This window comes from Ranitomeya imitator, chromosome 2 (assembly GCF_032444005.1).
Source record: "Ranitomeya imitator isolate aRanImi1 chromosome 2, aRanImi1.pri, whole genome shotgun sequence".
Lineage (NCBI taxonomy): Eukaryota > Metazoa > Chordata > Amphibia > Anura > Dendrobatidae > Ranitomeya > Ranitomeya imitator.
This window is the reverse complement of record NC_091283.1, coordinates 424,891,299-424,914,708: the sequence shown is the minus strand read 5'-3', so window position 1 is coordinate 424,914,708 and position 23,410 is coordinate 424,891,299. Positions and strand designations below refer to the sequence as shown.

General features: G+C 48.3%; 1 protein-coding gene across 3 annotated transcripts in view; it reads left to right on the top strand.

Moving 5' to 3' along the window:
• The first annotated feature begins 15,044 nt into the window (after positions 1 to 15,044).
• The window catches only part of CSE1L (chromosome segregation 1 like), a 111,454-nt gene continuing 103,088 nt past the window's right edge, over positions 15,045 to 23,410 (top strand). Inside the window, exons 1-11 of one of the 3 annotated variants that reach the window (XM_069750824.1) lie at positions 15,045 to 15,210; positions 19,278 to 19,336; positions 19,678 to 19,773; positions 20,569 to 20,711; positions 21,386 to 21,487; positions 21,581 to 21,726; positions 21,799 to 21,889; positions 22,006 to 22,113; positions 22,648 to 22,740; positions 22,822 to 22,989; positions 23,196 to 23,325. In XM_069750824.1, coding sequence (XP_069606925.1) covers positions 19,689 to 19,773; positions 20,569 to 20,711; positions 21,386 to 21,487; positions 21,581 to 21,726; positions 21,799 to 21,889; positions 22,006 to 22,113; positions 22,648 to 22,740; positions 22,822 to 22,989; positions 23,196 to 23,325 — 1,066 coding nt within the window. In that variant the 5' untranslated portion in view covers positions 15,045 to 15,210; positions 19,278 to 19,336; positions 19,678 to 19,688. Of the gene's footprint in view, positions 15,211 to 17,942; positions 18,221 to 19,277; positions 19,337 to 19,677; positions 19,774 to 20,568; positions 20,712 to 21,385; positions 21,488 to 21,580; positions 21,727 to 21,798; positions 21,890 to 22,005; positions 22,114 to 22,647; positions 22,741 to 22,821; positions 22,990 to 23,195; positions 23,326 to 23,410 lie in introns of those variants that run through there. The other 2 variants (XM_069750825.1, XM_069750826.1) reach the window with 2 other exon arrangements.

Here is a 23,410-nt window from a genome sequence, read left to right as displayed (position 1 = left end):
CTGAGAGCGTGTGGTCACCATAGCTGGTATGGTCTGTTCAACAGGCAGAAGAGCAGCGGCTTTGCTTGCATATCCGCAAAGGCGTTACCACCAGTCTGTGGACTGTTCCATAGTACCATGCTCCTTAACTTTGATAATGGCCACCTGGGTAGGTAATTCGATTGAGTCCATGAGGGTTTTAACAGCTTCAACATTCTTCACTGAGTCCCGGCGGTAATAACAAACCCTCGATTGGCCCATAGGGCTCCGAAATCATGAGCAATACCAAATGCATTCTGTGAGTCCGCGTATATATTAGCCCGCCTGTCTTTGGCCAGAACACATGCAGTAGACAGATCCTGAAGTTCTGCTTCTTGTCCTGACAGGGAGGGAGAGAGTGCAGCTCCGTGCACTACAGTATGTTCCGTAGTAACAGCGTATCCTGTGTGGAATCTGCCAAAATCATCACCATATTTTTGAACAGTCTTTCAGGGCATTGTAGAGAGGTAGCATTATGCGGGATGCGTCCGGTATCCACTGACAACAATAAGTACATAGTCCAAGAAAACGCTGGAGTGCAGTCTTATCTTTTGTAGCTGACGGCTATTTTTTTTTTTTCTGTGAGGTGTCTGGCACCCTGAAGGAGACAGTGACCCAAAAATATCACTTGACCAAGGCAGAACCGAAGTTTCGAGGCCGAAACCCGACAGTTCAGATATGCCAGATACTTGCGAAAACTAACAGTGGCAACAATGGCTTCCTGCTCTGTCTGTGCGCACAACAAAAAAAAATTACCCACATACTGAAACAACGTGACATAAGGATATTCTAACTGTCAGCGTAAGAGACACTATCCCTTTTTTTTTTTTTTTTACAAACTGATTGGGAAAGGGCGTGTAAGATACACATCTCATTATACTCATCTACATAGGGGTTATATAACGTAAGGACCATCATCTTGGCTCACCAACTCTCTAGGTCTGCTCAGGTGCACTTATACGTCCATCATATTGTCTTTGTCTGTAAAATGGGAAAGGTTTGTTCTCAAGGTCAGCCAATTATTTTAGCGTAGCTAGCTACTCAGAGGGCTTCCAGGGATAATACTCCTGTATCTGTCTTACACTACCTGATGTGGTTGGTTCTCTGGTTATGGGGGTAACTAGAGACCGGTTGGGGGTGACATGACATACTGGTCTACAGCTCCTTCCCAAAAGGATTACTGTCAGCTTACTCCCAAAAGTTAATGTCCCCACTACCCACTAACCACAATCCTGTGTCAGCTTCTTATATCACTACATGTGATCTTGTCTGGACAGGATTCAGTGTAATTCACTTAGGTTGGGTTGCAGCACAGATTATACAAGTATTTCTCCAGTCTGGGTTTGTCTGACCGCAATGTTTACAAGTCCATCTGTCTTGTCTTGGTCTGAGAATTAACATGGCGAGGGAGATTTCTAGACACAGGGTTAAAATGGATATTGGAGTATGAGACTGGATTTGTGTAAGGGAGGGGGGCTGGAGCTGAAGTCTTCTGCTTGGGCCACTGATAAGGAATGGAGCTGCGTCCTTGAAGCTGCAAGCTGTGGTGGGGGCTACAGAGCGCAGCTGCTGATACAGAATGGGTTAAGTTCTTCTGGAAACTTTGTACTACTTTTAATGCATCGTCCGGAGTGGAATTCTCGATGTCAGGTCTAACTGACATTATTGCCTCTTTCAATTCAGATTTAAAACTCGGACATCAAAGCTACCACAAAAACGTGTGAATGGGCTTTATTATACAGTGAAAACCCCATATCTTTAAACACTACCATAAGACGCCCATAGGACTTCTCGGCAGTCTAGGATATATTGGTGCCTTGGGGTTAAGGGGCACAGAGCTTACAGTCGGGAGAAGAGACTTAATTTCCTGGGGAGGGACCATATTACCTAACAGGGAGCCCCCCTGTACCAAATTTCTTATTGTTTGCTTTCCCAACACATTAATCTCAGTCACTTTCTCAGTTCCTTCTTGCACCACAAAACATCCAGTTTTTTTGTCATAGCAATAGACAATTTTCCTTTTTCAACGTAACAATCTAAAACAAAACACATTTTACTTTAAACTTACAATAATTCTTACTACACAAGGAGAGGACGCAGCGTCTCGACCCCCTCCATACCAGAAACACGGAACAGATAAGAACATCACAGCATTCCTCAACACAAAAGAAACCAATAGCGCAGCGGTTTGACCCCTCCCATCGGGTGTCTCAGAAAACCACACAGAGTAACGGAATACAGCAGTTCTCAGACTCAATTAATTTCTACAAAACCTTCACACAATTCATATGCCAGAACACCTTAGAAAAACTAACGATCGAGACACCCTACAACCAAACACGGGCTCTGCATCCTATGATCCTCCCTCTCCATCAACCGCTTTCCATCCCTCGTTCTTTAAGTCTCGCGCAACTCGCAGATGAGCTTGCGCTTGTTCTAACAATCCTTTCTCTTTCAACATGCCCTTTTTGTTCTCTATGAGATGGTGCCATGTAGACGGCTGCAATCTCCCTGTCGAGGGCAATCCTACATACTTGTACAACCTCTCAACATTCTTGACTGCCTTCTTGCCCTCCCGTGACTCTACTATTGTCTTGACTTCCACAGCATCTTCACTTAACTCGTGGGGCACGGACTTCTTCTGCTATAAGAGACGCAACATGACTCACAGAATACTACGCCCTTCTGCAGCAGGCCGCTGACAGCGACACTGTGTCCTTAGCACGGAGCCTCACGTTCGACGTGCTATGAATAAAGAGCCTCGCGCTCAATATTTTTCCCTAACCTGAACACCAGTGATTACAGTCTGCCCTGTCACGATATTCTAAACGTTGGGAGGCGGTCTCCTAGTGAGACCCCTCCACTGTGATTCTGGTGGTCCCCCCACTTGGGACGTCTTAATTACCAATGTGTGCAAGTAAGTGATGCTGGTGGTCCCCCCACTTGGGACGTCTTAATTACCAATGTGATTCTGGTGGTCCCCCCACTTGGGACGTCTTAATTACCAATGTGATTCTGGTGGTCCCCCCACTTTGGACGTCTTAATTACCAATGTGTGCAAGTAAGTGATTCTGGTGGTCCCCCTCTTGGGACGTCTTAATTACCAATGTGATTCTGGTGGTCCCCCCACTTGGGACGTCTTAATTACCAATGTGTGCAAGTAAGTGATTCTGGTGGTCCCCCTCTTGGGACATCTTAATTACCAATGTGTACAATATCACAGAGGCTGCGTCTCCTATCCCTTTCTCTCAGCCGCCCCCAATCTACAAACATCCTCAATCTTTCACTCTATCACTACTAGACTATAGTCACGGGTAGGGTGGTTGAATGGAGTACAATGACCGGTGGAGGAGGTGTGGTGTACACGAGGACGCGCAGAATGCGACGTCTCTCAGTTGCTGGTTCGAAGCGTGGCACGGGATCGCGCTCGGTCTCACCACTCGACCGGTCACTCCCCAGACCCAAGGAGACCACAGACTAACCAATAACGGCTGAAACACTAGCAAGTGTGACACATACATAGTATGTGTTCTCCACTTACCGTGTTTGGAGGGTGATCAGTCCTCGAGGTCAGCCACTACGGGTGTCGTCCACGGACGTCCAGGCATGGGTCCAGGGGGTCTCGGATCGCCGGCCACGCCCCACGTTGGTTGCGCCAAATTGTCGGGGTCGTCACGACAATACCCTTCATCCACCAGTCATTCCAAATCAGATTAAGAGCATGTTGGTACCGGATAAGAATGAGTCAGACACAATGCTGGTTCAAACTCATTGCATGCTCGTGTGTAACGTCACAGCAACTAACTTTATTTTCTAATACACAACACTACATGATCTATTGGGGGAAGGTGTGCAGAGGGCGGGGATATGCAGGGGTTAAGCAATGTATCTAGTATTCAGTCTTTCTGGTTGGCTCTGACATCATCTGATGAATCTTCCTTTGTCCACATCTTGTCCACATCGCTTTAAGTATCATTTCCAGAGAAATGATACTTGTCTTTCTGGAATGTGTAACTTGCTTCTTCAGCAGGGCGAATCTGGGGCAAAGGTGAATACTGGCAGCCATTTTAAATACAGTTAAATTTGCATTAATAAGCATGAAGGGAAAAACTTATTGTTTCACAGCATAAGAATACATAAAAGTACAAAAGAGTATAAAGAAAATATATTTTCACCTTGACAATACATGTTTGTATGTAGAGTGGTCATGTGGAGTTATTATCATGGTAGGTACATTATTTATACTCACCTAGCTGGCTCCAGCGATGCCTGGTCTGGTCTCCGCATCCGCCGGCGGCAGCTCGTCCTGTGAGAGCGGTCAGGTGGTACCGCTACATTAAGGTCATGAATATGCGCATATTCATGACCTTTAATGAGCAGTACCACCTGACCGCTCTCACAGGACGAGCTGCCGCCGGCGGGACACAGACGTGAAGAGAGAGTTCCTGCGCACGCGGTATGGAAAGGAGTCGGACGGTTAGTCGGAGTCGGTGAGTATTGTGACACACAGCCAGGGTGGGAGGATGGCAGGGGGAGACCGTGAAGGAGGACCGGCGTGGACAGACAGGGAGCAGCGAGGCATGGGAGCGCGGAGCGGCGGGGAGTCTCAGCCGAAGATGAGCCATGAATGATGGAGCAGCCTGGGGGTGGCTGGCCAGGCGGGGGGGGGGGGGAAGATGATGACGAGCCATGATGGAGCAGCCTGGGGGCGGCTGGCCAGGGGTGGAGAGATGAAGATGAGCCATGGTGGAGCAGCCTGGGGGTGGCTGGCCAGGGTGGGGGGGGGGAGTTGGTAGATGATGACGAGCTATGATGGAGCAGCCTGGGGGCGGCTGGCCAGGGGGGGAAGAGATGATGATGCGGCGTCATCATCTCCCCCCCCCGGTCATCATCTCTCCCCCCCCGTCATCATCTCTCCCCTCCCCCCGGGCCAGCCGCCCCCAGGCTCCACGCCCATGCGTGGAGCCTGGGGGCGGCTGGCCAGGGGGGGAGATGAAGATGACCGGGGGGGGGGAGGGAGATGATGACGCCCATGCATGGAGCCTGGGGGCGGCTGGCCAGAGGGGAGAGATGATGAGCCATGCAAGATGGGAGCCAGGCCGGCGATGAGCCACGCCTACAGGGGGGGTATGGGAGATGAGCCAGAGCCACCCATGTCCCCCTCCCTGTATGCAGGGGGTGTGTTGTGAATTCTGTGGCAGAGTTCACTCCTGTGGTCACAAGTGGTACTTCGGCTGATTCTCTCTGGGAGCTTCCGTTTGTGGAGGAAAGTGGTACTGCAGCTTCTGAGTTTCCTCCCTCAGGTGATCTGGTGAGGTCGTTAGCTACTTCTCTACTTAACTCCACCTGATGCTTTGATCTATGCTTCCTGTCAATGTTCCAGTGTTGGACTTGCTTTTCCCTGGATCATTCCTGTGGCCTGCTGCTCTTCATAGCTAAGTGTTTCTTATGTTTTTTTGTTGCTATATTTCTGTCCAGCTTGCTTTATTGGTTTTTCTTGCCTGCTGGAAGCTCTGAGACGCAGAGGGACCACCTCCGTACCGATAGTCGGTGCGGAGGGTCTTTTTGTCCCCTCTGCGTGGTTATTTATAGGTTTTTGTGCTGACCGCAAAGTTATCTTCCCTATCCTCGTTCTATTCAGCTAGTCGGGCCTCTCTTTGCTAAACCTGTTTCATCTCTATGTTTGTGTTTTCATCTTACTCACAGTCATTATATGTGGGGGCTGCCTTTTCCTTTGGGGAATTTCTCTGAGGCAAGGTAGGCTTATTTTTCTATCTTTAGGCCTAGCTAGTTTCTCAGGCTGTGACGAGGCGCCTAGGTTCTGGTCAGGAGCGCTCCACGGCTACCTTTAGTGTGGTTTGATAGGATTAGGGTTTGCGGTCTGCAGAGTTCCCACGTCTCAGAGCTCGTTCTATTATTTTGGGTGTTTGTCAGATCACTATATGTGTTCTGATCGCTATGTCCATTGTGGTACTGAATTGCCTTCATATCAGTTTTCATAACAGTGGTGGCTCTAGCTCATCTCCCATCCCCCCTGTACGCGTGGCTCATGTCCCCCTCACTGTATGCAGGGGAGGCTCTGGCTCATCTCCCATCCCCCCTATGCGTGGCTCATGTCCCACTCACTGTATGCAGGGGTGGCTCAGCCTCTGGCTCATCTCCCATCCTTCCCTATCATTGGCTCATGTCCCCCTCCCTGTATGCAGGGGTGGCTCAGCTCAGCCTCTGGCTCATCTCCCCCCCTATGCGTGGCTCATGTGACATGAGCCACGCATAGGGGTGGATGGGAGATGAGCTAGAGGCTGAGCCACCCCTGCATACAGTGAGGGGGACATGAGCAACGCATGGGGGGATGGGAGATGAGCCAGAGCCACCCCTGCATACAGGGAGGGGGACATGAGCCAATGATAGGGGGGATGGGAGATGAGCCAGAGGCTGAGCCACCCCTGCATACAGTGAGAGGGACATGAGCCACGCATAGGGGGGGATGTGAGATGAACCAGCGCCACCCATGCATACAGGGAGGGGCACATGAGCCACGCATACAGGAGGGGGAGAGATGAGCCATGCATGATGGGAGCGGGGAGCCGATGAGCCATGCATACAGGATTGGAGGGGGGGAGATGAGTCATGCATACAGGGGGGGAGAGATGTTTTGTGCATGATGGGAGCGGGGAGCCGATGAGCCATGCATGGGAGGGAGATGAGCCATGCATACAGGATGGGAGGGGGGTGGGCCATTATACATTATGCGTGGAGCATCATATGTGGCCATTATACAGTAAGGAGCATCATGTAGAGCCATTATACAGTATGGAGCATCATGTGTTGCGTTTATACAGTATGGAGCACTGTGTGGCCGTTATACAGTATGGAGCATCATATGTGGCCATTATACGGTATTGAGCATCATGTGTGGCTATTATACAGTATTGAGCGTCATGTGTGGCTGCCCATTATACAGTATGGAGCATCATGTGCGGCCATTATACAGTATGGAGCATCATGTGTGGCCATTATACAGTATGGAGCATCATGTGTGGCCATTATACGGTATGGAGCATCATGTAGAGCCATTATACAGTATGAAGCATCATGTAGAGCCATTATACAGTATGGAGCATCATGTGTGGCCATTATACAGTATGGAGCATCATGTGTGGCCATTATACAGTATGGAGCATGTATGACTCATATCGGTGTGGTAGTTGGGGGCAGGTATATCTCGCCCAGGTATTTGTCCTATGTGAATTAGGCCGCTCAATATCTTCAGGATGCTAATGGGTTAACAAGTGCAGGAATAAAGGATGACCAGCTGGGGGTTTCCAGCGTCAGCCTGGGGCACACAGATTGCCTGTCTGTGTGAGACAAACGTGAGAGCTGTGCTCAGGAATTGTGTGATGTTAGCTGGGTGGGAGAAGCCCCCCCAGTTGTTGAGATAGCAACGTGTTGGTTTAGTTAGCGCTGGACAGGCTAGGATTTATTTTTATGTTTTGTTTTATCTATGTTGCTTTCACGTTAATAAATCTGACCTGAGGTCAGCCTGCTCAGGAAACCTGCTGTACGCCTCAGATTCAATGCACAAACCACGTGGCCTTTGACCCCAGCAAAGGCGATCCCGGAGTGTTGTGTCACAAGCATCATGTGTGACCATTATACAGTATGGAGCATCATGTGTGGCCAGGGTGGATTTGATTTAAATCTAACTGATTTAAATCACGATTTAAATCACTAGTCAGTAAGGCTTGATTTAAATCAGTGATTTAAATCAAAGTTTCTACCTAACTGAATTTGATATACACAAAACAGGAGGAAAACAGGGAGTGTTTTAAAAGTAGTACACAATTTTATTACAAAAATACATTAAACTACATACCTGGTGGCGCGAATGAGGTGATGCGGTCATCTTCATCACCGCACTTCTCATGATGTTGCCTCGTTTGCGCCACCAGGCCTTGCATCTCTTTGTTGCATCGTTTGCATTTTGCACGCATGCCTGCCTTACCGATAGGCGAAGGAGCTTCATTAAAATATTCCCAAACTGGGTCTCTTTTACGGCCTGCTGCCATTATAAGGAAAGAATGTAATAAACCTCGGATCGTACACACAAACAGATCCAGACTTGTCTGTCTGTGGCTATGCTGCAGTATTGTGCTCAAAGTTTCACTTTCATTTTCTTGTCTGCTTGCCCTTCCTCCTCCTCACACTTAGATTCACATTCTTCTTGTGTTGTGCAGATCTATTCCACTCCAAACAATCAGAAACATATTGTCTAACTTCTTGGACTTGGCACTGAAGGGGTTGATTCTGTATTCATAGGTTTGTAGAACAATAGGATTAAGGTCTTTTTCTCAACTCTGTTCATGTTGTAACATTTTTGCCGTGAAGAAAAGGCTGGGACCTCTGCGGAGTCAAATTCAGTTTTGAGAACTGCGTAAGTAAAGCGAGCGTCTGTGATAATATAGGAGAGAAACTTCCCACTAATCCTACAGAAACCTCTGGAAGAGCATGGCATTGTGAATGTTACACATATACAGCCTTTATTCTACTGAGATAAACAACTCAGCTTTATCTCATGATGGAAGAACCAGGTAAAATATTTTCCTCAAAAAGCAGTTTATTGAAAAAAATCAGATTTAAATAAAAAAAATCCGATTTTTTTTTATTAATTTTTTAAAAAAACATTGATTTTTATCCACCCTGTGTGTGGCCGTTATACAGTATGGAGCATCATTTGTGGCCATTATACGGTATTGAGCATCATGTGGGATCATTATACAGTATGGAGCGCTGTGTGTGGCCGTTAAACAGTATGGAGCGCTGTGTGTGGCCATTATACAGTATGGAGCACTGTGTGGCCATTATACATTATGGAGCATCATGTGCGGTCATTATACACTATGGAGCATCATGTGTGGCCATTATACAGTATGGAGCATCATGTGTGGCCATTATACAGTATGGAGCATCATGTGTGGTGGCCCTTATACAGTATTGAGCATCATGTGTGGCTATTATGTGTGGCCATATTTTTTTTCGTTTATAATTATTGTATACTAGATGGCAGCCCGATTCTAAAGAATCGGGAGTCTAGAATCCATATATACTTTATTTATTCAAATGTAAGAATAATACAATTAATAAATAATAGTAAGAAAGAACAAAAATAATAGGCAGTATATGGAGAAAACACCAAACAAAAGTTCAAAATTGGTGTGAAAATGTCACTGAACCACTTCACAACTAAATATATATAGTTTTGGTAAATGGTATTATCATTTTTTTGACGAAATTCGGCAGGAGCTTGAAGAGCAACGTCACTGGGCCCGCCTCCACGCAGTAGAAACTTGCTGTGAGGTAAAAATTCAAAAATCACACCAAAATGGCGGGCGGAGTGTGTCACAGTACGGCACGTTTCTGATTGGTCGCTCGCAGCAGGCGGCAACCAATCAGACACTGGACACTGTTGACGTCACTTATCTCCGGACATTAGCTCCGGACATTAGCTCCGGACATTAGCTCCGGACATTAGCTCCGGACAAAGCCACGGAAGTTGGCAGAAATTGCAGGAAGTAGTATTCTAGGCAATTAATCTCCGGACATTAGCTCCGGACATTAGCTCCGGACATTAGCTCCGGACAAAGCCACGGAAGTTGGCACAAATTGCAGGAAGTAGTATTCTAGGCAATTATATATTAGATAAAACAGTGTGATCAGCAGTGCTAAATGGCTGTGGTTGGGACGTGGATATGGGTGTGACTAGTTGTGAAATGGGTGTGGTCAGAGGCATGGCCTAAAATTTGCCACGGCGCACTACGCGCGCCGCAAACTTTATATCTCCTTCCCTTCTTCAAAAGTTGGGAGGTATGGTACCACATTTGCCAGATCACGGCAAGTGCCGCAAATCCAATATGGAATGAATGAGGTCGAACACAGTGTTGCTGTAAGTGATCCGTTACACGGCAGATGCAGAAAAACTGCCGGATCTGCTGCAAAAGGCGACTTTCACATCAGCGATTCTTGCCAAAGTCACTGCCGATAGTGTCATACTCAACAATGGGGGAGGCAGCACTAAAAGTGCCTACGGCAGCAGAAACTCTAAATACGGCCCTGCCCTTAGGGTATGTTCCCATGGTCAGTAACCGGCAACACTTTGGACTCGGCACATGTCCACTCAGTCCAATGCGCTACTGGCTTTTGAACGCAGGTGATTCCGCATGTGTTCATTGAACCGTGTGGAATCACCACGTGCAATACATTGGGCAGGTGATTTTATCTTGCGTAGACTGAGCGTCTCCGCAAGAGAAATAGACATGCTGCAGTCTAGAAAGACGTACCGCATGTCCGTCTCCGCAGGGAAGGGCTGCCCTTCATTGAGAGCAGTCATTCCGAGACGCAGCTTATTACAGCTGCCTCGGACTTTGTGAGCGGTCATTCCGAGAGACGCAGCTTATTATAGCTTCCTCAGACCGTGAGAAGCCCCACTCCTTCCCCTGATGAACCCTGGTGTATTATCCTAGGGGGAAACGCGTCGGGATGGGCGGCAGCATACGGATGAGTACATACTTTTTTTGACTAGATTGTGGCCCGATTCTAACGCATTGGGTATTCTAGAATATGCATGTCCCCGTAGTATATGGACAATGATGATTCCAGAATTCGCGGCAGACTGTGCCCGTCGCTGATTGGTCGAGGCAACCTTTATGACATCATCGTCGCCATGGCAACCATTATGACATCTATGTCGATACTGTGCCCGTCGCTGATTGGTCGAGGCGAATTCGCGGCAGACTGTGCCCATCGCTGATTGGTCGAGGCAACCTTTATGACATCATCGTCGCCATGCTGTGCCCATCGCTGATTGGTCGAAGCCTTGCGGCCTCGACCAATCAGAGACGCGGGATTTCCAGGACAGACAGACAGAAAAACCCTTAGACAATTATATATATAGATAGATATGATTGTTGAGGTGCTGGTGTATGGCAGTGGGTTGTCATCATATTGATATATTGACAAAGTACTGTCTTTCTGAATATTATATCATTCTGCCTACACAGTGTATATATTTTTTCCTAAATACCACATTGTGCATATAATTTAGGTATTTGGTTATATTATAGGTGTCATGCGTGTCTTGAGACTGTAGGCAGGACTATCATTGTTCTACATCGCAACTGTTAAATTTACTTTGTCTCTAACATTAGACACCTATTGCACCTCCCTTATATCATATTAATAGAAGGGTAACTATCTATAAGACCCTTTTCTTGTGGAAATTGTTCCACTTCAGATTTCTACAGCTTTTTTATTGCACCTTGTTCTGTCCCCACATGAGGCGAATGGAGGTGTAGTTGATTAATAAGCGTTGTGAGAGAGAACATACCTTCCGTATTTTCCTCCACGTGAGGCAGACAGGACCAATGCTGCTCAGCGTCCGAAGAGATGATGCACTCCAGGGATTGTGTAATCGAGACTTGTTTATTTTGTAGATCTGGACATACAGCGTATAACTGGTAATACAGTATTTTCTCCAGAAATGCAGGTGTAGACAGGGTACAGTAAGATATAGCACCAAGTATGTCTGCAAGTGTAAGCAACAAAGAGCAGCAAGAGGTCGAAAGACTGGTGCCTTCCTAAGCCGGTTCAAGTGTCCTCTCACAACAGAAAGTAAACTGAAAAATGGCTGCCAGAGGAACAGAAGATTTGACCCCTGAACCGGAAGTAAGACATGCCCACAAGAAATAAATGAATAACAAGCTGCCATACGGAAAAAGGCCATTGGGTGGCAGCAGAGTAAAATATAACAACATACTGTATATGGAAACTGAGGAATATACAGTACATGGAACAGCACACACCTTATAAGCACTATTGCACTTTAGATAAGGTGGTGTGGTGGTAGTTTCATTTTGCTAAGATCCTGTAGGGCAGTGTTCCCCAAGTCCGGTCCTCAAGAGCCACCAACAGGTCATGTTTTCAGGATTTCCATAGTATTGCACAGGTGATGGAATTATTGCCTGTGCAGGTGATGCAATTATCACCTGTGCATTACTATGGAAATACTGAAAACATGACCTGTTGGTGGCTCTTGAGGACCGGACTTGGGGAACACTGCTGTAGGGTCATAAGGAAGAGCCGTCGACGAGTGGGGGCGCCATGTCGAATTTAGGGTGCCAACCTCCGCTGTGAGGTAGGGCGATTAAGGGAAAGATCACGCCCCCCCCACCGTTTAGTCTCTATCCTTTCATTTTATTGTTAAGATAGATTAAGGTGTTACTGTCTCCTGACCCACATATATGGGTAATTTTTACTCTGAATTTCTTAAAAGTTACATTTTAAGGGGTTTTTTTTTCAGTTCTTTTTGGTTATACCAAAAACACATCCTGCACAGGCAGCACGGTGGTGCAGTTAATATCACAGCATCCTTGCAGCGCTGGAGTCCTGGGTTCAAATCCCACCAAGGACAACATCTGCAAAGAGTTTGTATGTTCTCTCCGTGTTTGTGTGGGTTTCTTCCCACATTCCAAAGACATACTGATAGGGAGTTTAGATTGTGAGCCCCATTGGGGATAGTGATGATAATGTGTGCAAACTGTAAAGCGCTGAATATGTTAGCGCTATATAAAAAATAAAGATTATTATTAAATTATTATCCTGCGGGCACATGTGCAGGATCCGTTTTTTCCCCAAAACGACGCATTGCGATGGATCTAAAACGACGCAAGTGTGAAAGAAGCCTTAAAGGGAACCTGTCACCTCGTTTTTTCAGTATGAGATAAAAATAGCGTTAAATAGGGGCAGAGCTGTGCGTTACAATAGTGTATTTTGTGTACCCTGATTCCCCACCTATGCTGCCGAAATACCTTACCAAAGTCGCCGTTTTTCCCTATCAAGGTGGTCTGGTCAAATGGGCGTGGTGACATCGCTGTTTTTCCCCCAGATCTTGCTCATCTTTCCGTTGGTGGCGTAGTGGTTTGCGCATGCCCAACAGCCAAATCCACTGCGCAGCTGAAGAAAAAACGCGATCTGCGCTATACAACGGATTATCGCTGGCGGCGGCGGCCATCTTCCGGAGGCCGCGCGTGCGCAGATGGTAGTGCTCGGCTTCCCGGGGCTTCAGGAAAATGGCCGCGGGTGCGCAGATGGAGATCGCGGCAGCCATTTTCCTGAAGCCCCAGGAAGCCGAGCACTACCATCTGCGCATGCGCGGCCTCCGGAAGATGGCCGCCGCCAGCGATAATCCGTTGTATAGCGCAGATCGCACTCTTTTTCTTCAGCTGCGCAGTGGATTCGGCTGTTGGGCATGCGCAAACCACTACACCACCAACGGAAAGATGAGCAAGATCTGGGGGAGAAACAGCAATGTCACCACCCCCATTTGACCAGACCACCTTGATTGACAGGCAAAAACGGCGACTTTGGTAAGGTATTTCGGCAGCATAGGTGGGGAATCAGGGTACACAAAATACACTATTGTAATGCACAGCTCTGCCCCTATTTAACGCTATTTTTATCTCATCTTGAAAAAACGGGGTGACAGGTTCCCTTTAAGGCCATGTTCACACAATGCGTTTTTTACTGCGGAACCGCCGCGATTTTGCCGCTGCGGGTCCGCAGCTGTTTTCCATGCAGGGTACAGTACAATGTACAATATGGAAAACAGGAACCGCTGTGCCCACATTGCGGAAATTCACTAAAAAAGCCGCGCTGAATAGCTGCGGTAAAAAAGAAGGACCATGTCACTTCTTTGTGCGGAACTGCAGCGGTTCTGCACCCATTGACCTTCATTGTGAGGGTCAAACCCGCAGTAAAACCCGCAGACGAAAAAAATATCTGCGGGTTTTCTGTGGTTTGTGGTGCAGAACCGCTGCAGCAGGAAGTGCGTGGGCAGAGTGTGGCTGTCCCCCCGTGCCCCAATCCCACCCCCCCATGCTCCGATGCCACCCCCCGTGCTCGGACGCCCCCCCCCCCCCCCCCCCCCGTGCCCTCATCTCCCCCCTTATACTTACCGGGCCTCCCGGTGTCCGTCCGTCTTCTCCCTGGGCGCCGCCATCTTCCAAAATGGCGGGCGCATGCGCAGTGCGCCCGCCGAATCTGCCGGCTGGCAGATTCGTTCCAGGCACATTTTGATCACTGTGATAACCTCACAGTGATCAAAATAAAAAAAAGTAAATGACCCCCCCCCCTTTATCACCCCCATAGGTAGTAACAATAATAAAATAAAGAATTTCCCCCCCCCCCCCCCACAACAGTTAGAACTAGGGTTAGGGGTAGGGTTAGGGTATTTTCAGCCATTTTAACCCTAAAAAAACTTCCTAGAAAACACACAGACTCTGCAGAGAAAACTGCATAAAAAAAACGCACTAAAAACCGCATCAAAAAACGCACCAAAAACTCACCAAAAAACGCACCTGCGTTTTCTGCCAAGAGCTGCGGTTTTTAGTGCAGAAAAAACAGCAGGGAAATCAGGAACGTGTGAACATGGCCTAAAGAGTTGATAATGACTTGCAGGATTGCTGCTTCCAACAGGTGGCGCTATAGAGCTCTAGCCCTTTTCCTCTCTGAAGAGGCAATTTGCAAGTCATAAATAAAATCACTGTCTGGTTTAGGACATTTGCAACAAATTTTGAAACTTTTTGAAAAGTTGCAAATGATGAATGAGGCGAAAACATCAGCAAAGACCGACTCCGTGATGAACTAAAGAAAAAAAACACAGATGAATACATGTAATGTGGACTTCAAAATCCGCCACGATGAAAAGGCGGAAAGCGCTAAACAACAAAAAAAAACAGGCGCAAATGCATTTTGTCTGAAATAAGTTTTTCACTGAGCACTTGTTACTTTGCACCCAAAGGGAATTAGAGAATATATGGACATATTTGTCACATTACACACGGAGGAGTCACGTCACGTGTTCTCTTCTCTTCTCCACATGACAGAATTTACACGACCTGAGGGCACAGAGAGCCCCGCACCGCACGGCGGGAGCGACACCTCAATCCGCAGCAACGAGGCCTCGAACATGCGCAGTGAGGGCGCATGCATGGGTATGCGGTATGTGCAGTGAGGAGGTGTGACCTGACCAGATACATGCGCAGTGAGGACAGCGCGCCATTTTGCCGGAGTTTGAATGTGAGGTGCTGAGGCCGCCGCGCGCAGGAGGCAGAGGAGTGGAACGTGCCCGGGTGACAGGTAATGGCAGCGGGGGCAATGCGGAGACCTGTCATGGTTGGAAGGCGGATTTTATGCGTGTGAATCCGGCCTTGTTGTTTTCATATAGATACTGTGGAGTCATCGGGGGCGCCCGAGCCCCTACATGTCCCAGTGTGAAAGCTATTCCCTAGAGGGGAGGACAGTGCAGGCGGAGCCAGAGCCCAGTGTGTCCTGCCTGCACTATCAGCACCATCACTGTGTGTCCCCCGAGTGCTCTGTACCGGCATGTGCTCTATACTGGCATACCGGCAAGTGTTCTGTACCACCCGGCATGTGCTCTGTACCGGCATACCGGCAAGTGCTCTGTACCACCCGGCATGTGCTCTGTACCGGCATACCGGCAAGTGCTCTGTACCACCCGGCAAGTGTTCTGTACCACCCGGCAAGTGCTCTGTACCACCCGGCAAGTGCTCTGTACCACCCGGCAAGTGCTCTGTACCACCCGGCAAGTGCTCTGTACCACCCGGCAAGTGCTCTGTACCACCCGGCAAGTGTTCTGTACCACCCGGCAAGTGTTCTGTACCACCCGGCAAGTGTTCTGTACCACCCGGCAAGTGCTCTGTACCACCCGGCAAGTGCTCTGTACCACCCGGCAAGTGCTCTGTACCACCCGGCAAGTGCTCTGTACCACCCGGCAAGTGCTCTGTACCACCCGGCAAGTGCTCTGTACCACCCGGCAAGTGCTCTGTACCACCCGGCAAGTGTTCTGTACCACCCGGCAAGTGTTCTGTACCACCCGGCAAGTGTTCTGTACCACCCGGCAAGTGTTCTGTACTGGCAAGTGTTCTGTACTGGCAAGTGTTCTGTACCACCCGGCAAGTGCTCTGTACCGGCAAGCGTTCTGTACCGGCATGCCGGCAAGTGTTCTGTGCCACCCGGCAAGTGCTCTGTACCACCCGGCAAGTGCTCTGTACCACCCGGCAAGTGCTCTGTACCACCCGGCAAGTGCTCTGTACCACCCGGCAAGTGTTCTGTACCACCCGGCAAGTGTTCTGTACCACCCGGCAAGTGTTCTGTACCACCCGGCAAGTGTTCTGTACCACCCGGCAAGTGTTCTGTACCACCCGGCAAGTGTTCTGTACTGGCAAGTGTTCTGTACCACCCGGCAAGTGCTCTGTACCGGCAAGCGTTCTGTACCGGCATGCCGGCAAGTGTTCTGTACCACCCGGCAAGCGTTCTGTACCGGCAAGCGTTCTGTACCACCCGGCAAGTGTTCTTTTGCCGGCAAGTGTTCTGTAACACCCGGCAAGTGCTCTGTACCGGCAAGCATTCTGTGCCGGCAAGTGTTCTGTACCGGCAAGTGTTCTGTACCGGCCCTTTACTGCTGCTGTGCTCTAGAGTCAAGGCGTGTGGTATGTCCTAGGGTCTTCTCTTATCTCCCCCTGTGCCAGTTGCATCCCATCTTTCTGTCACCACCCCCTTGTTTCCCCTTTATCATCTTGTTGCCAGTGCCACCCGGTTGTCTCAACCCCTCACCTTCTTTCGCCGAACTTCTTGTCACCTTTCCGCCCTCTTGTTTTTCCCCACCTTCCTGTCTTACCATTGTCCTGCTCCACCACCACCTTGTCTCACTCGCCTCCATTTTCTTGTTGCCAGCCCCTCATTTCACCTACATCCCCAGCCGCTTGTCTCACTGCCGTGGCCACCACCTTCTTGTTGCCAGTCCCTTGTCTCGCCACCCCCACCTTCTAATTGTTGCCAGCCGTTTGTTTTGCCAACACCAAGTTCTTGTCACCACTCCCTTTCTTCGCCCCACCATCTTGTTTCCACCACTTTTTTCGCCTTAAACACCTTCCTGTCGCCGGCACCTTGTCTCCTTGACGCCATCACCACCTTGTGGCCAGCCCCTGGTCTCCTCGACTCCACCACCGTCTTGTGGCCAGCCCCTTGTCTCACCACCACCACCACCTTGTGGCCAGCCCCTTGTCTCCCCGATGCCACCACCCCCACCACCTTGTGGCCAGCCCCTTGTCTCCCCGATGCCACCACCCCCACCACCTTGTGGCCAGCCCCTTGTCTTGCCCCCACCACCACCTTCTTGTCGCACACCTTTTTTTTTTTGCCCCACCATCTTTGTCGCCTCCCCTGTGTTTTGCCCCAATTACCTTCTTGTTGGTATCTTCTCGATACCCACCTTTTGTCCCCTTCTTGTCTTGCCTTCCATCTTCTTGTTGCTGCTCCCTTGTTTTACTCCACACCCCCTTCTTGTCACAGTCTTCTTCTTCTACTCTCCTTTTTTTTGGCTGCTTCACGTCTTGCCCGTCCACTTATTGTTGCCCCCTTGTTTTGCCCCCACCTTCTTCCGGTTAGCCCGGTCTTGTCCCCCCACCACCTTCTTGCTTTCATCTTGTCTTGCCCCCAACTTCCTGTGACCCCCTTATCTTGCCCCTCCTGTACCTTGTTACTCTCTTTTCTTTCCCCTCCACCTTCCACTTCAGTCTTTCCGCTCCACCTCTTTATTATAGCCTCTGACTTTCTTCCCCATCCCCTTGCTATCTTGTCTTGCTACCCCCCTCCCTTATCATGGTCTTGCTTTGCTCACCCCATGCTGACTCTCCTTTTCTTGCCCCCTTGTTCTGCTCCTTTGCAGCATGAGTGTAATAGATGAGAGCAGCATCACGAGGGGTTAACGTCTCCTGCAGTCTGGGCAAGGGGTGGAACCTTCCAGTGATTGTCAACCAAACTCTGCTCAGCTCCTCCCCCTGTTCTCTGATTGGTAGAGGGGCCGCCTCCTTCACATCCCTTTGGAGCAGCTCCCTGTCACTTGGTGGCATCTGGGCATTGCTTGTCTGTGACTGAGGCTTCACATGGAGGCTGGAGAGCTTTCCTGCAGGAGGAGCAGACTCATGTGTCACATCCAAGCTGTGTGGAGTGCTCGCTCTGGTCTGGTGAGTTTGGAGGGCCGGGGGATCATTGCTGCTTTGTGTCCCCACCTCTCCTGCTCCTCGGTGCCCACCACAGACCACGTCCTCCAGACCTCTCATCACAGGTATTAAGGGTTGTTCAGTTTTTATATTAATACCTTGTATGTGCCAGCGCAGAGACCAGTAGCAACCCAAACTCCAGAGTGCCTCAGCCCCTCCTGCTGAGTGTATGCTGAACAGTGACAGTCCTGTAATCTGGCATCTGATAATCCGGCTCCTTGATTCCAGCACTGAGCTTAGAGGAGTATTCATCAGATGGTCATAGTAATGTCTAGACCAGGGGCCAGCAACCTGCGGCACTACAGCTCCAGGCTGGAGGCCTTTACTATCAGCACAGCCTGCGGCGATCGCGGCATGGAAGGAGCAGTAGTTTTCTCAGTAGCAGAGTGCCAGCAGAGTAAATTTGGGGTCTGCACCATCATTTGCGTATTAATGATCTTTGGTCTGATTTCTACCCTAGTGGTATTATAGTTTGGCTTCTTCAATGATCGGCACTTGCTGGGGGTGATGCTCGCTCTCTTAAAGGGAACCTGTCACCCCTAAAATTAAAGATGAGCTAAGCCCACCGGCATCAGGGGCTTATCTACAGTATTCTGTAATGCTGTAAATAAGCCCCCGATGTATCCTGAAAGATGAGAAAAAGGTTAGATTATACTCACCTGGAGGGGCGGTCCGGTCCGAGGGGTGTCGCGGTTCAGGGCCTCCCATCTTCATAGGATGACGTCCTCTTCTTGTCTTCTTGCTCCGGCGCAGGTGTACTTTGCCCTGTTGAGGGCAGCGCAAAGTACTGCAGTGCGCAGGCGCCGGGAAAGGTCAGAGGCCCAGCGCACTGCAGTACTTTGCTCTGCCCTCAACAGGGCAGACAAAGTACGCCTGCGCCGGAGCCACGGGGTAAATATAAGAAGAGGACGTCATCGAAAGAAGATGGGAAGCCTCGGACCGCGACGCCCATCGGACCAAACAGACCCCTCTCCTTCCTTCCCAGAATGCTGTAGATAAGCCCCTGATGCCGGTGGGCTTAACTCATCATCTTCAATTTTGGGGGTGACAGGTTCCCTTTAAGGTCTGTAACCTGTCTCTGTACATGTGAAGCTTCTTACATCAGATTTGTATTTCTTGCAGGTTGTGATTTCTACTAAGATTCCTCTCAGAATAAGGAACGAAGTGCATCACGAGTAAAGGTGAGTGCGAATCCTCCACAGATCCGCATCAAATGCCGTAATATCCAGGAGTGGGCGACCACCTTGGCTTGGTAGGTCTCTCTATTCACTTCTATGGAAGGTCAGCACATTTCAAGAATGTCCTAGCCTTTTCTGTTCCATGAAACATATAAAGTGATATGCTGGGTTCTAGTAATATAAAAAAGCTCAATCTGTAGTATTCCATATAACGTACCTTTACAAGCGACTTTCTGGTATGGTCCATGTTATGTACATATGAGTAGGCTGGAGCCGTGAATGACTTTTCGATCATGTCCTGATTTTGGCGATGTCATTTGATTTCACCATTTCTGCCTTTTTAGGTTTTGCAACCATGGAGTTGAGTGACGCCAACCTGCAGGCCCTGACTGAGTATCTGAGAAAGACACTAGACCCGGACCCTGCAGTGCGTCGGCCAGGTACATCCAATGTGTGGCGTCCATCACTAGGCTTTGGAGAGATTTGCTGTTCTTAAGAATCCACCTTCACTTTCTAACTTCCACTAATAAGTGGATAGAAATAGTGATGAGTGAAATATACTCGTTACTCGAGATTTCCCGAGCACGTTCGGGTGTCCTCCAAGTAATTTTTAGTGCTCGGAGATTGTTTTCTTCGCCGCAGCTGGATGATTTACAGATACTAGCCTGTGGGGATTCCCTAGCAACCAGGCAACCCCCACATGTACTTATGCTGGCTAATAGCTGTAAATCATTCAGCTGCGGCGAAGAAAACTAAATCTCCGAGCACTAAAAAATACTATGAGGACACCCGAGCATGCTCGAGAAATGAGTATATTCGCTCATCACTAGATAGAAACCTTTACAATAATCACATTCACACGTCAGTTCCTGCAGCTTTTATTGTATTATTTCCCTGCCTCCAGCCTCTATAACACTTATTATTTGTGTATCTTGTAATGACTGGTCCTCTTCATACTGCACCCACCGTATGATGTTCTAATAGACCTCTGCTAGTCATGTGAAATGGCAGCCTCTCTGGCGCGTTGAGGGGGCTAATTAGTGTACAGAGGGCTATAATTGTAGCTGCCAGCATACCTCTATTAGAAGGTCCCTTTTACTGCAACATTGCCACAGTGACTGTTTTGCTTTATACAATTCATAGTTGTGAGTAGCGGTAGTACCTCCATCACTACGGATATGCTGCGTGTGTTTTGGATGCGCTCAGTTTATCATTTCTTTTTTTTTTGTATTTAGCTGAAAAATATCTGGAATCTGTAGAAGCAAACCTGAACTACCCCCTCCTGCTGCTCACTCTGGTGGAGCGATCCCAAGATAATGTCATCAAAGTGTGCTCCTCCGTAACATTCAAGAACTACATCAAGAGGAACTGGAGAGTGGTAGGTATATAGCACCTCACCTATCCACCGCTCTGTTGTCGTATGTTTATAAAGTATGGTTCTCTGACTGCTATAATTACAGCTGGACAGTTTGACAGCTGGTGTTTTTTTTGATTGCACATTATGTCGGTTTTATCCATTGTGGTGACTGCAGTGTTAAAACTGATTTGTCCACCATAGGGACGGCGCAGTGACAGAGGCTTCATCCACCATAGGGATGGTGCGGTAAAAAAGCCTGTCCTTACGGGGAATCTGTCACCAGCATGTTGCTATGAAATCTGAGAGCAACATGATGTAGAGGCAGATACCCTATTCCAATGATGTGTAACTTATTGGGCTTTTTGTTGTAGTTATGAAAAAATTACTGTTTTCTCTGCTGCAGTTGTCTGAATGCTGAGCTCATTATTGCACTGTCCACACCCCTGATTGGCAGCTTTGTGTACACTGTTCATAGGCAGAAAGTGGCCAATAAATGGTGGGGGCGGAGTTGTAAAGCAGTCATGTAGTAATGATCTGCAGATAAAACGGTGATCTTATTGTAACTACAACAAGCAGATCAGTTAAGTGACAAAGCTCTGGAACTGGGTTCTCTGCCCCTACATCCTCCTGCTGTTGGATTACATGGCAAAAAACCTGCATAATATTCCCATAATTATGTTTTTTTTCCGGTTCAGATCGAAGATGAGCCAAACAAGATCTGTGAAACTGACCGTGTGGCCATTAAAGCCAACATAGTAAACCTCATGTTAAGCAGCCCTGAACAGATCCAGAAGCAGGTGTAGTACTCCCGAGCCTCTTATGTTCTGTGGGATCGCTCTGCTCCTAAGATACAGCTTCTGCTAAAACCCCGATGCCGTCTTCTCTTGTAGCTAAGCGATGCCATCAGTATCATAGGGCGGGAAGATTTTCCTCAGAAATGGCCAGATCTGTTGACTGAGATGGTAAACCGTTTCCAGAGTGGAGATTTCCATGTCATCAATGGTGTCCTACACACGGCTCATTCCCTGTTCAAAAGGTATGGAGATGAGCTATCGCCTGCAGCACTGAGGTGCTGGTGACCGCTGCTGATGTCTTCTCCTTGTGACAGGTACCGCCATGAGTTCAAGTCCAGTGAGCTATGGACAGAGATTAAACTAGTGCTGGATACCTTTGCTTTACCTCTCACCAACCTTTTTCAGGTAATGCCCTTTATCTCTTCGCCTTATACAACACATTAAGTGGCTAGATTTGTGTTCCCCATTTATTGCCTACATGGTGTGGATTTTCCCTTATCGTCTGCTCTTTTCTCTTCCAGGCAACCATTGGTCTGTGTAATACTCATGCTAATGATGTCAGCGCTTTAAAAGTCCTCTTCTCCTCTCTCATTTTGATTGCCAAGTTGTTTTACAGCTTGAATTTTCAGGTATGGAATTGTAATTGCGTCATTTGATGGGTCATGATGGATATAGGGATGGTTCGTATCTTGAACACTGAGCTCAATTACCCCGCATCCTTCACATTTTTTAGGGACGGATCTGTTTGGTAGATTTTGCAATGACTGTAGTCTTAGAAGGATATAAATGCCCCTGGTATAACATGTATGGAGCTAAGAATAGCATATCATCACACACTCTTATTAGGATTAGAAAGCGGAGCATGGGAAGGCCCAGCCTGGTGTGATGTAATTGTGGTAAATCATAGAATACCACGACACTCAAATGAATTGATGTAGTTTAATGGGAGCAAAGGTGCATCAAAAATTCTGTACAAGTAGTAAGGCGTCATTGTTGTGGTGTGACATTGCGCCTGGCCCTCGGATCAAAAGAAGATCGGTGGATGCCGTCAGATAAGTGTTGGTTCTTAGGGCTCCTGTCCAGCGGACACAAATTGCTAATGTGGCCGATGGACCAGATCCTGCCAACTTTTTTTTATACATTCTTTCTGTTTTGCTCTGTAGGATCTCCCCGAGTTCTTTGAAGATAACATGGAAACCTGGATGACCAACTTCCACAGTCTTCTGACCCTGGACAATAAGCTGCTCCAAACAGAAGTGAGTTGTGTATGACTCCGCATCAGTCTTCAGATAACCCTCACCCTTGCTCGTTACGAGATTGTGCCTTTTGGATTGCAGGATGAGGAGGAGGCCGGGTTGCTGGAATTGCTGAAGTCACAGATCTGTGACAACGCTGCTCTATACGCACAGAAATATGATGAAGAATTCCAGGCCTACTTGCCTCGCTTCGTCACTGCCATATGGAACCTGTTGGTGACCACTGGTCAGGAAGTTAAATACGACTTGGTAAGAATTGACATTTTCCTGTAATGTAAATATGCTGAATATAAGATACACTGAAATGTTCTTGTTTCAGCCTTTTGATGTGGACGGGCTACCTTGTGTGTCGTCTATGTAGGTTCCCCCAGGGGAATCTTCAGAGAGTAGCCCTTGTGATCACCTTGTCATACAGATGGTGCTTTATACTGACTAACACTCTTTATCATCCTTAGCTGGTGAGCAACGCCATCCAATTCCTGGCATCAGTGTGTGAGCGCCCACACTACAAGAACCTGTTTGAGGATCCAAGCACCTTGACCAGTATTTGTGAGAAAGTCATTGTCCCCAACATGGAGTTCAGAGGTAAAGATTTTGTCATGTCTTAAAGCTGCATATCTAAAATGGACTTGTGGTTTCAGAAAACTTCTAACATGTCACCAGTTTTGAT